At 46.0% G+C, this 13,163-nt stretch overlaps 1 protein-coding gene across 1 annotated transcript in view; it reads left to right on the top strand.

Moving 5' to 3' along the window:
- Nucleotides 1–13,163, top strand: part of ERBB4 (erb-b2 receptor tyrosine kinase 4) — a 719,874-nt gene that overhangs the window by 164,280 nt on the left and 542,431 nt on the right. The window contains exon 3 of the mRNA XM_084807761.1: nt 11,165–11,351. Coding sequence (XP_084663887.1) covers nt 11,165–11,351 — 187 coding nt within the window. The remainder of the gene's footprint in view (nt 1–11,164; nt 11,352–13,163) is intronic.

The raw sequence follows: 13,163 nt of genomic DNA, 5'->3' as shown, positions 1-13,163 counted from the left end.
CTGATTCAGTATGGCTCTTCTTATGTTCTGAACATTTTCATTGGGTGATCATTAGGGAAGTCAGAGAAATCCACAATTGAATCAAATAAATTCGGATTCTTATGACTCCAACCCATGGAGTCCACAGTGGACTGGTTTTTCCCAAGTTCCACAGATTCTATGAACTTGTGAACCAGGTTTTTTTAATGTTTCAGAATTTTACGGAAATTTAGTCATAGAAAAATCTGTAAAATAAAAAAAACCCACCAGCTGCATTTCTATAAAATAAAATTAAAAAAACACACCAGCACATTTTCACCATAGGCTAAAGCATGAGAAATGTGCATTGGGGGGGGGGGGGATTTGCACATTCTGGGGGGGAAATCACAAGTGCGAATTTGCACAAATTCTGGAAATTGGAAAAGATCTGATTCTCTCAATGAGTGTATGATGGAACGGAAGGCACCCGACAATCCGCAATTCTGAGCCAATTTGAGTTAGAACACTTCTGGTCCCTCCTTCTCTCCCCCAATGGTGAGCCACAAGTCTCCACCTTCCCCCCCACCGCCATCTTCCTGCTTACCCTGCTGCTTTTCCCCACTTGCAAGAGCAGACAGTGAGAAGGAAGGTATAGAAGTAATAGTTTCCTTCCCATCTTACCTCCTCCCAGCAGTGGTAGCAATGCAGCAAAGTGGGTGGGGAGGAGGAAACTGGGAGGCTTATAGGTGGATGGATGGATGCAAGGAAGGGCGGAGATGAATTTTTTTCTGGCTTGATTTAGAAGGCAAACTGGAAAAAACCTCAGGGGTCCTAATGTCTACCTCTCAGTATTACTGCTGAGTTGAGCATTACAGGCCACCATGGTTTATATTTAGATCCAAGTAGGGATGTCAGAGAATTCCGCCATGGATCTTGGTGAGGCCGAATGCCAGTGCATTCGGCCCCCCGAAATCGGTGGCGGAACAAAGCCCCCCGCCCCCCCACCCCGCGAAATGGGCCCGGAACAGAGCACCTACCTGCTGCCATCCGCACTGCATTGCAAATTTGCAAATGGCGGCCGCTTCTGTGGCCGCCATTCGCTTCTTCCATATAGCCGTGATAGGCTACGTAAAAACGTAGCCTATCACGGCTAACACAGGGACGCCATTTGCGCCATAAGTACTTATGTAGCCTATCACGGCAAAACTAAGAGAACACAAATTGCAGTGGCTATGGCGGCCACCATTTGCATTCCCTTTTTTTTGCTGTGCGATAGGCTACGTAAATATTTATGTAGCCTATTACGACAAAAGAGAGGGGCACAAATGGCATAGTGGCCTCCATTTGCATCCCTGTATTTTGCCGTGATAGGCTACATAAATATTTACATAGCCTATCACTGCAAAAAAAAAAAAGGGGAACACAAATGGTGGCCACTGTAGCCGCCACCATTTCTGTTCGCTGTTTGTAGGGATGGCGGAGAATTTCTCCACGAATCTTCAGGAGGCCGAGTGCCGACGCATTCAGCCCCCCGAAAGTGTTGGGGAAATTCTCCGCCGCCCCCCCCCCGGGATGGGACTTACCTTCGGCGAATGTCCCTCTCGGCGGTGGGTCCCGGCGGCGGTTTGGCGGGGGCGGGGGTGGCGGCCGGTGTCCCGACCGGCTGCCGCCGCTGCCATTACAAAATAAAAAAGTATAGTAAAACACACACACACACACCCGTGATAGGCTATGTGACGATTTACGTAGCCTATCACGGCTATATTTCCAAAGTCAGCCGTGATAGGCTACGTAAATCGTCACTAGCCTATCATGGGTGACTTTGGAAAAAAAAACGCGTACGCAAATGGTGGCGCCCATGGGGCGCCGCCATTTGCGTTCCTTAGTTTGGCACGTCTAGTCTACGTAAAGATTTACGTAGACTACAGTGAAAATAAGGGAACGCTATTTGCGTTGCCCTCATTTTCGCTGTAGTCTACGTAAATCTTTATGTAGACTAGACATGCCAAAATAAGGAACGCAAATGGTGGCACCCATGGGCCGCCGCCATTTGCATACGCGCTTTTTTTTTTTTTTCCCAAAGTCACCCGTGGTAGGCTACGTGATGATTTACGTAGCCTATCACGGCTGACTTTGGAAATCTAGCCGTGATAGGCTACGCAAATCGTTACATAGCCTATCATGGGTGTGTGTGTGTGTGTGTGTTTACTTTTTTTTTGTGGCCAGGGAAATGGGGCGCTCCTCCCCGGCCTGAATTTTGGCCGGGCGAGGCGGGGCATCTCCCCCCCTCGCCTGAACTTCGGGGGGAGAACCAAAGCGCCTCCCCCCCACCACGAAGCAAGCTGTGGGACAAGGTAAGTCCCTTTCGTCCATCCCTAGCTGTTTGTTTGGTTTTTTTGCATCCCTGTGCAGGCTGCCTAGCGGCCGGATGTCTGGCTGTGGGCAGCCCTGGCCGGTGGCTCTGCGGAATCTCCGTGGAGCAGAGCCGGCCAGAGAGAATTTCGGGGGGAGGGACGGAGCACCTCTCCCCCACTGTAAATGTCACCCTTTGAAAAGGTAAGTGACTTTCGTACTTCCCTCGATCCAAGGAATATGAACTTTGGGGGACATCTCTACATGTCCTCATCATACAGAGCTGAAATAGTTTCAGCCCTAAAGCCTATCAGCAACTGGTGGTGCCCGGACCATCGGGTCACCCCCCCCACTCCCCCAACAGAGTTTCTGGAGCCAATGGTGGCACATGCTGAATCGAGGTACCCACTGCTACTTCTGGGGGAAATGTTGGAGTTGTTGGTATCAGGAAACATATTGTTTCAGGAGCTACTGGGAACCTCTTGATTTGGATACATTTGGCCCTGGATTAGCGTACAATGCTGATTAATATTGAAATCTGCCTTCCAGTTCCATAGACTTTCTCAGGCATGCTGATATAATTATTAATCCATAGTAGTGGGATGCAGAGCAAGAAACTTCTGTCCATTCATCTGGCTTCATCTTTCTATGTTTCTGGCAGGCTTGTAAATTGTAAATTCAGAATTGCTTTCAGATGAGCAAGCAGGTAAGCTTTTGTTATATAGTGACTGAGACTGACCTACCAGTCAGGAAATTTCTGGTTCAAATCTCACCTCTGCCAAGAATTCAGTGGGTGTTCTGAGGCAGGTAAGCCCCTTCTCTCTTATGCTCCCAGCCACACACCTGTAATATGGGGATAACAACACTGCCCTACCCCATGCTGTTGTTGTGACACTACAAGATAATGATCTAGTTCAGATCAGAACCATAATTAAACTATGGTTTGTTTGTATATCTGGCCCTGTTTAGGCTCATGAACTATGGATTGTTTGGGGCCAACAAACCATGAGGTAAACCAAGATTTGATGTTGGGTTGTGAGTCTCAGCTGTGGATTGACATTAGTTCTGAACGTAGCATCTTGGTTCAATCCTAGTTTCTTTAATTCTGGTGAGTGGTGATGACAGAGATGTGAGGGAAGAAGAGTGGCTCAAACACAAATATGCCCATGCAGCTAAGAGACTCTTACCAGTACTTTCATAGTTCTTTCAATCTCTCCTCCACAACAGGCTCCATTTCCCACCCACTTCCTCACTGACAAGCTCTCCCTTTCCAATCTGGCTTCCTAGCTCTGCAGCAGCCTTGTGAGGGGTTTTTTTTTAAGGACCATGGGTGCTTTTACCCATCTAACGATGGACATACTGTATGTTAAAAGTACTCCTTTGCCCTTAGCAAGCTATGCCAACTGTTTTACAGATCCAATTGCACTGTGTGATTGAAAACTCAATTTTATATCCTAAGGACCTCAATTATTGCTAACACATCTTCTTCTGTTTGCTCACCAGTAAAGTTTTAGTCATGAACAAAATGTGTGCCTTTATTGAAACAGTGGCCAGTGTTGAAGTTGGATGGTTCCTGGTGAGGATGGTTCTCAGGATGTTCTCTGGTAGAGGTTGCTTGCTGCAGGCTACAACAGATTTGGAATGCCATGGGGGGGAGTTCTTTTGCGTGGCTTACGTTTTGGGAAATGGGAGCTCTTTCCCAGCTCAAAATGAGTCTTCTGTTCCTGTGAGATGTTTTAGGGCTGTGCGTGGTTTGCTAACCAGACAACACACTGGCTGGGTTCACATGACACAACCTGTGGGTAAATTAACCCATAGTGGCTTGTCATTATATGCAAACCAAGTCAGTGATGGGTGAAGAGAAATTTGGGTTTCCAGGGTGATCTGATAGGACTCTGTTGGCGAAATACCTTTGTGTGCTGACTGTGCAGGAAGTTTAGATTGCTAATACTGGGGGAGGGGCTCCTAGAGCCAGTGTGGGGTTTGGAGTGTGCAGTATTAACATAAATACAGATTTGGTGTGGGATCAACAAATCTGTAAAATTCAATTTTGTTCATTTTCTCATTTTTCCCAACTTAAGTTCATTCTGCCCTGTTTCTGCATGAGTTTGCAATTTTTGTAAAGTATGCATAAACATTTGTAAGTATTTTTGTGTGTATTTCTCAAACTGTAGGTGTTTTGTACAGATCTTGTATGCATTTTTCACATTATATATTTTCTGCAGGTGATTTACCCTAAGATCAAGCATTCTTGTCTGTGCTGCTCAGTAATATACACATTGTTGCGTGGATTTTCTGTTATATATGCATTTTTGTGTGCATTTTCTGATGTGTGAACTTTGATAACAAACTTTCAAAAAGTTTGCGATCAAATGGATGTTTATTTGCATTCTGGTTTGTGTATAGGTTCAGGTAGTGAGAAATTGCGAAGTCTGGATAAAAATGCAAGCTGAATGAATTTCTTCCCCATCCCTTAATATAAACTACTCAGTTCCTTGCACCACCTATCAGTCAACTGTGGGAAAAGTGTAAGCCACCATGGGCAGCTAGCTCATAGTATAAAAATCCCCCGCATGTGTATGGAGAGAAGGTGACAAGGAAGTTTAATGAGCAGGGTTGTGAGGAAAGGCTTACCAAAGAAACCAGCAAGCTTTCATAGAAAGGGAGGGCAGCTGTAAAGTTGTGGCCTGCTCTGGACCATGCCAAAACCAGATGAAGATCTCTGAGGAGGAGAGCATTTGTGCTTCCCACCCTGTTTCTTTAGCCATCTAATGGTAAGATAACTGGTGATGTAGTAAGACCTTGCCAAGAGTTGGTTGCCACAAAGGGCTTTGGGATAAGAGCCAGGGATTCAAAGAGAAGACGGTGGGACAATAGTCTAACATTAAGCATAACAAACTGTTGTTTGTTTGACTGTCTGTGAGTTGGATCCTGGCTTCTTCACCAAACCATGGTTAAAACGAACAGTGGCTTAGTGCTATGTCTGAACCAGGCCAATGTATGTGAAACACTTTGAGCACTGGAAAGCAGTATACAAATGCTAAATTATTGTTATTCTTATTATGAATAAATCTATTTATCCAGGCTTTTGGTATGCCACAAATAACTTGCATTGCTATGCATAGACAGGCGGGCTAGTAAAAATCTTGTGGGCTAGTGGCTTTTGTGGACTTATACAAGGTATATTTCTTTGGTATGAATTTCCCGGCCATCTGGATGTTAAGGATGTCCATGGAGTTTTCTTCCTTTTATCCTTTGGCCTACAGGAATTACTCTTTGAAGATATGGCAAATTCTGCTAGATTTGATCCTCCCCACCCCCTTCTTTCAAAATTATCATGGATCAGGTTATTATTCTTGTAGATGTAAACACAACTACTCTAAAATGAGCCAGTGTTCTTCAACATAAGGATCGGTCCATTCATAGTTTCTCTTCCCCCTTCCCCGCCCCAACTCTCTCTTCTCAATTTCTCAGCCTGATCTAGATAGAGGCTATTTTGCTTTAGGAGAAGCATTGGAAACCACCAAGATAACAGACGGTTCAGCATCTCTCTTCTGTAGTCTCTTTCAAGTACAAGCCAAGGTTTGTTCTGACAAGAGGGCCGGAGTCACTTCGAACAGCTTCTGCTGCAGTTCAAAGGTTCGGAGTGTCCTGCCTGCCTGTGGCATATTTTCCTTGAAGTGTAAATGGATGGAGCTTAATGTTAAAGAACCCAAGTTATTGGTCACCAGCCTTTTCTTTGAATTAGGCCTTTTGGAACTGGGAAGTCTTATAGCTCACAAACACTCCATTCAGATGTTAGCTCATTAGCTTGTTCTGGCAATGGGATGTGGAGGAGAGGTCAGTTGAGTCTTCTTTGGTCGTATAGCTGGAAGGGGAAGGCCCCAGTCATTTCCTCCATCCTGCTAGGCATAGGTGGTGAAGCACAGGCGACTTGAGGCACAGATGCAGCAAGATGCTTTTATTTTCCTGTCTGCACACAGATGAGCTTTGTTGGCAATAAAGCAGCCTTCCCCAAGCTGGTGCCCTCCAAATGTGTTGGACTTCAACTTCCATCTTTCCCAGCCAGAGTGATGGGAGTGGTTGTCTAATACACTTGGAGAGCACCCGCTTGGGAAAGGCTGCGCAATAGAGAATGTGAATGTATGCTTACTTGGTTCAAGCCAAGGCCATGCCCAATCTCTTCCTTACAGACCAAAGAGCCATTAGACCAAAGAGCCATTGAGTCTGGCATCCTGCTTCTCACAGTCAGCCAGGCAGATACTTCCAGGAGGCCCACAAGTAGGGCATAAAGGCATGCCCCTGCTGTATGCGGCAGCTGTATGTGACTTTGGAGCTAATCACATTCTCCATATAACTCTTCTCCAGGCAGTAGGTGAGAAGTAAAGGCTGGGGTGGGACTAGGGCAATTTGTATAGCATGCATACTGATGATTGTAGTCAGAAACAGTGCAGAAGAAATATGTTTTAAATCTTTGAATAGTTGCCAAGGCATTACTGGGCCCTGAATACTTTTGGTACATCAGACAGAAAGAAGACAAGGTAATGACTTCTATAGGATCAGTTTCCTTTGCTAGGAGAAAAAAGTTGAGTACAGTGTTGTAGATGTTATGCCACTTTTTCTGGTTAAAGAAGAGTACGCCCAAGCTCAAGGTTCACAGCAGTTGCAGTGACAACGAAAGGTGTGATGTGATGTGAGTGGTATGTGCATGATCCGGGCCATTGAGTTTAAGTTATGGCAAAGGGTCAGAAGGCCAGGATTTCACCTCTGTGCTGAGTGAGAAATGATGGTAACAGATTTTGGGTCCAGAGGCGAATTTGGAACTGACAAATTGATCAGAATATGGAGGAGTCTATATCGTATGACAGTGAATCTCAAATGGTATGGTTCGGTTGGCCCCTTGGGGGCCAGAAGACACCTGGAGGGGAGATATGAAATTCTGGGGTTGGAGGGATGGGGGCATGTATCAGGCAGAACCAGAGACACTTTCCTCTCAGCATTTGAGGCTTAGTGTGGCAGTCACCAAAACTGCGATGCTGACTGTGGCAGCTGCAGAGAGGCAGGGAGTGCCTTCTCTACATCAGCCTGCCAATTCATTGAGATCTGCAGATCAGGGCCTCCTGATTGTTCTGTTATCTGCCCGGGTACATCTGATGGCAACTGAGGGGAGGGCCTTTTCAGTTGTGGTGCCCTGCCTTTGAAATTCTCCCCCCCACACACACACACACATAGTATGACAGGCACCAATCCTGAGGGTGTTTTGGTGCATGTTCAAAACTTTTTTGTTTAACAAAGTATGTGTGGATTTTAATACCTAGCTTAGTTAGACTTTCTGTGTTATTGTGGGTTTTTACTTCAGTTTTACTATAACGTTTGTTGAAACTACAATTACGTTATACACTGTCATGGAATTTGTAAATGAATGGTGGTATATCCATATTTAAATTTTAAAAAGTAATAAACATGTGGGAGCTTCTGGCTACCGCAAATCCTTTGTCTTCTGCCTCCTTCCTTGGCTGGCTGGTTTTAACAGGGAAATAATAAATCAGAGATGCCCTGTTCTGGAATCTTTCTAATAACAGTGCTGGATTAGTACTTTTATCCACAGATTCTTATGCATGCTGCAGCAGATGGAATACAGGCAGCTAGGTACGAAGACTCTGTGCATTTGCTGTTGTCTTGGAGGTTTGGAAGGCAGAGTCTAGAATAGGCAGAAGATAGATGTTTTAGACTTCAACTCCCAGAAGCCCCAGTCAGCATAGCTAATGGTCAGGAATGCTGGCAGCTGATGTCCAAAACATCTGGAGATCTACTTTTTGCCCACCCCCAGTCTAGAAGATGGGCTGAGTTTAAAAAGTCTGAAAGGTACTATGTTTTGGAAGTGCTGTATGGGCAGGAAAGGCTTGGATGCCGAAGACGTAGGAACACTGGACATACCAGAAAGGCGGACCTAGAGAGCAACAGGGAAGTCTAAACTGACAACCCCGCAGCTGTAGAATGGTATTGTCATCCCCCCACAGATGACGATCTGGAGCCTTCTGAGCCAAATGTCCCTGGGGAACAAGACACTTCGAGGGATCTTGGGGCTGATCAAGAAGGTCCCTGGGCCCTCATGAGAGAGGACTTCAGACCGCTCCCCTTGAACAGTGGAAAGCTCTGCTTCCAAGTTGGAGGGGGATGCTGAGCCACCCCCCAAGAATGCCAGTGGATGAAGGTACAGGCTCAGATCATGGCCAGGTGAAGGAGAGCCTGCTTGAAAAAAAGGACTCCTCAGGAGAGAGTGAGTACTCTTGAGTAGGGCTCTGGCCAGAGATCCCTAACATACTGCAGCAGAGCCTTGGTGGGGCTCAGTAAGTTCTGGTGATAAAAACCTTCAGTGTCTGTCTAGCCAGTGCTTACCAGCTTCTACTGCTGTGTATCCTGGTTTCCTGACCTTGCCTTATGGTGCTGCTGAGTCTTGGACTCCTCCTTGACTCTGCTTCTGGACTGTGTAATGTAGCTGACTGCCTAACTATGTTTTGACCTCTGCCTCTTATCTTGACCACTTCTGCCTTAGCCTGACCCCACATATCTGACTGATTGCTTGTGCTGTTCGGCTGTTTCATTACCATGCTTTGTGGTTAGCTCCTTCACTGAATCTGCTGCAGCCAATACAGGACATGTGTAAAGCATGCCAACTGGAGCTTAGGTTCTTCCCAGATAAACAAATAAAAGTTTGTTTATTTACTTTGATAACCTGAGCAGTTGGTCCTTGTAGTCCTGGGGTGGACAGCAACATTAAAAACATAATTTAAAAATGCTGATCCTGGATGGTGTGTTGGCATTAGTGACATGTATGAATAACAGCCACAGTCTTTTCCATTACTCTTATCAGGAGGGCTGTGTCTCTTCTTCACCTGGCATTTCAGCTGTAGGGTGCTGGCTGTTTTCTGTAGTGTTATGGTTTTATCGCAGTGAATTTTAGCATTTTATAACTGAATTTTATTGTGTTTTATGAGGTGTTGTAAAGCTGCTTTGTGGTCAAAAGTGGGATGTGTACATGGCATATACATAAAGCATGAAGCTCCTTCTGGCACAAAAATGGGTAAGAGGGAACAGGGTGGGATTAGGGGTGGACGAAAGTCACTTACCTGTCCTCGAAGCTTGTTCGCGGTGGAGGGGAGGCGCTTCACTGCTGCCCCCGCGAAGTTCAGGCCGGGGGGGAGGCTTCCCGCCTCGCCCGGCCGAAATTCAGGCCGGGGGGGAGGCTTCCTGCCTCGCCCGGCCGAAATTCAGGCCGGAGAGGAGGCGCCTCGCCTCGCCCGGCCGCGAACTCAGAAGTTAAAAAAAAAAAGCCCCCGTGATAGGCTACGTGATGATTAACATAGCCTATCACGGCTAGATCTGCAAAGTCAGCCGTGATAGGCTACGTTAATCGTCACGTAGCCTATCACGGGGGCGTTTTTATTTTTTTTTGTTTGATTGGAATGGCGGCGGCGGCAGCCGGTCGAAAGACCGGCTGCCGCTCCCACCCCGGACAAACACCCACCGAACCGCCGGCCGGACCCGCCGACGGGAGGGACATTCGCCAAAGGTAAGTCCCGTCCCGGGGGTGTGTGCGGGGGGTGGGGAGTGTGCGGAGAATTTCTCCCCGAAACTTGTTCGGGGGGCCAAACACGTTGGCGCTCGGCCCCCCGAAGTTTCGGGGAGAAATTCTCCGCCAACCCTAGGTGGGATGTGGCATGGGCAGGGCACCAGGACATATCACTTTGTTTTGTGACATCCTAATTGGCTTGTGGCCATATTGTAGACCTAAATGCGTGCAGCCTTCGACTGACGGGAATCAACAGAAACAGATTTGCTCTGTTTGGCTTGCATAAGGTGACTCTACTAGGGATGTCAGAGAATTCCGCCACGGATCTCGGTGAGGCCAAATGCCAGTGCATTCAGCCCCCCCAAATCCGTGGCAGAACGAAGCTCCCCCGCCCCCCTGCCCTGTGAAAGGCACGCAAACCGGGACACCTACCTGCTGCCATTCGCGCTGCTTTGCAAATGGTGGCCGTGGCCGCCATTCGCTTCTTCACTATAGCCGTGATAGGCTATGTAAATACTTACGTAGCCTTTCACGGCTAATGCAGGGACGCCATTTGTGTCCCTGCAAAAGCCGTGATAGGCTTCGTAAGTATTTATATAGCCTATCACGGCAAAAAAGAAGGGAACGCAAATGGCGGCGGCTACAGGGAAAACAGCAGCCAGCTGAACCAAAGTCAGAGAACATTATGGATCATCTAAACCCCGCTAAAACTACTAAGAGCTTGGTTCAGGCCTGAAGCCTTACAGTTCCACATGGAATCCAAGAGATAGAATTCATGCATGTAACCTCCGTGTTTGGTATTATCCTGGAAGTACCATTCTGGAGTAAACCTGTTAAATGATACAGATGTGTAAGACAATGCATCCTGTGATTATGCTGGAAACACAACATACCTCTCTAATGCATTGCATACCAACTCACCTCTCTTTTGTTTTGAGGCTCTGCTAAATGTGTCTCCTCCATCTGAAAGATGGTTGGTGATGACACGGGACAGAGCCTTCTCTGTGATTAAGTCAAAGGTGTGGAACCCCTTCCCTGGGGAAGTTTGCCTCCTTCCCTGCAGGTTTTGAGGTGCTAAGCAATGTCAACCCTCTTACAGAAGACTTTGGAGTGATACGTTTTTATGAATAGATTGCTGTTGGATGGAATTTTATAAATTCTGCCTGTTTTCAAACAGTGTATTAATTTTATCATGCTGTGTGAGCCTCCTTAGAGGTTTTAAACTGGAAAGCCAGTTAGAAATATTTTAATAAGCAAAAAATGGGCTTTTGTCTCTTGCAGTCTATCCGAGAAGTCACGGGCTACGTCTTGGTCGCTTTGAATCAATTTGAATACCTTCCACTGGAAAATCTGCGCATCATTCGTGGAACAAAACTCTATGAAGATCGTTCTGCACTGGCCATCTTCCTTAACTACAAAAAGGATGGGACCTTTGGACTTAGGCGGCTTGGACTGAATAATTTGACTGGTAAGGGAAGCTATACATAAAATTGTTCAATATACAGGCAGGTGAGGTTGTTGATCCTGGTTGGAAGAAAATCAATGTAGAACTATCCCATACTTCAGTCTGCACGAAATACATCCATATAGAGTTGCTGTCTTTTTCTGCCAGGACACCTATACCTTGAGAAGCAGCATTGATTGACAGGCAGCAATCTGGGGCAGATGAAGCTTTTCCTAGTATGGACATGGAGTCATGGGGGTAGTTTCATCAGTTGCCTTTTGCTTGCTATGATTTAAAGACATTGAGCCCCTGTATATAAGAAAGGTGGCAAACCTTTATGCCTTATTTATTACTGATCCTAGAGAAACAACCACACCTATAGCTGTAAGCAGCTGTAACATCAATAAAGCTCCCATTTCAGCGCAGTATGCACAATGTATATATATTGACACAGCTGTGGCCTGAAGCCTCTGGAGTTACATGGTAGATCAAGTGTCTACCATTTAGGCTCACTTGGAAGTAAGTTCCATTGAAGGTGATGGAATTTACAACTAGCTCATTGTGCATAGGCCTGGGGTGTGAGAAGTCTGGTGGAGTTCGAAGTAATGATTACAATGTTAGACATAGCTCTTCACTGTAACCAGTTTCAGTACCCATGACACTACATCCCTTTATCCCTACCAGTATTTGTTTATTTGACAGTTAGGCTGCAAGAGACTGTGGTAATGTTGAAAGGGCAAATTCTTTGCATGGCTAATAGAGACCTCTGAAGATGTTAGTATTAAAAGGTTCAGCTTTTTGAGGTTAATAAGTATTCACTGTCACTGTGAGAGCAATATTGGAATGTTGCCTTATGAATATGACAAGTAGGGAGAAGTGGCCAGTTAGGCTTGGAGGACTCAGACAAGCAGGGTTTTTCCCCTCTCCCCCCTCACTTAGGAACATTTGCAAGGCATTGCATGGCAGTGGGGTGGGATGCCTGGAGAACTAAACCGTCCAAAGAAGTCTACTGCACAGTGGACTTCATAGCAACCATAGCTTGGCCAAGCTTTGCAAATCAAGCTTGTTTTATGCATGCAAGCTGAGGGCCAGCCTATATATGTTAAAGCAGGGTGGTGGGGAACTCCTTTCAGCCCAAGGTTCAGTTTCAGAAAAGCTCAGGGGGGGGGCATTCCAGTGGTGGGCAGGGCCAAAGGCAAAATGGGGCGGGGGCAAAATGCCAGAAAATACCAGCACATTTTACCATAAAGCTCTTACTGCCGTTAACAAAGTCTTAGGGGGGGCATTTCAACTGTTCAGAATTTATTCTTGCACCATCTAAAAAGAAGGATAACATGCTTTTTAAAAAACTGAAAATGATTGTTTTACTCATTTGCTGACCTATCTTTTATTTTATTTTATTCTGTTCTGTTTCTATCCTGGACAGTCGCCGAAGCTCGCTGGGCAGTTCACAAAAATTAAAACCACAAAGCGCAGCATAAAACAAGGGAAAATATGAAAGCTTAAACCACAATGTAAAAATACAACCAGCATAAAACCTAGCAGCAATGCAGAGATTTAAAATACAGATTTAAAAGACTAGGAAGCTAAAATGCTAAAATAAAAATACTGGGAAAATAAAAAGGTCTTCACCTGGGGCAGAAAGGAGTACAACATAGGCGCCAGGTGAACCTCTCTAAGGAGCTCATTCTGCAACTAAGGTGCCACAGCGGAAAAGGTCCTGTTCCTGGTAGCCAACCACCTCATATCGTTTGGCAAGGGCTCATTGAGAAGGACCCCTGAGGATGATCTTAGGGTCCTGGCAGGTACATATCGGCAGGCAGGGGAGGTGATCCT

The sequence above is a fragment of the Heloderma suspectum genome, chromosome 1 (assembly GCF_057233095.1).
Source record: "Heloderma suspectum isolate Gila_16-S chromosome 1, 16-S_ref, whole genome shotgun sequence".
NCBI lineage: Eukaryota > Metazoa > Chordata > Lepidosauria > Squamata > Helodermatidae > Heloderma > Heloderma suspectum.
Note: the sequence above shows the minus strand (reverse complement) of the source record. Positions and strands in the feature narration are given on the sequence as shown.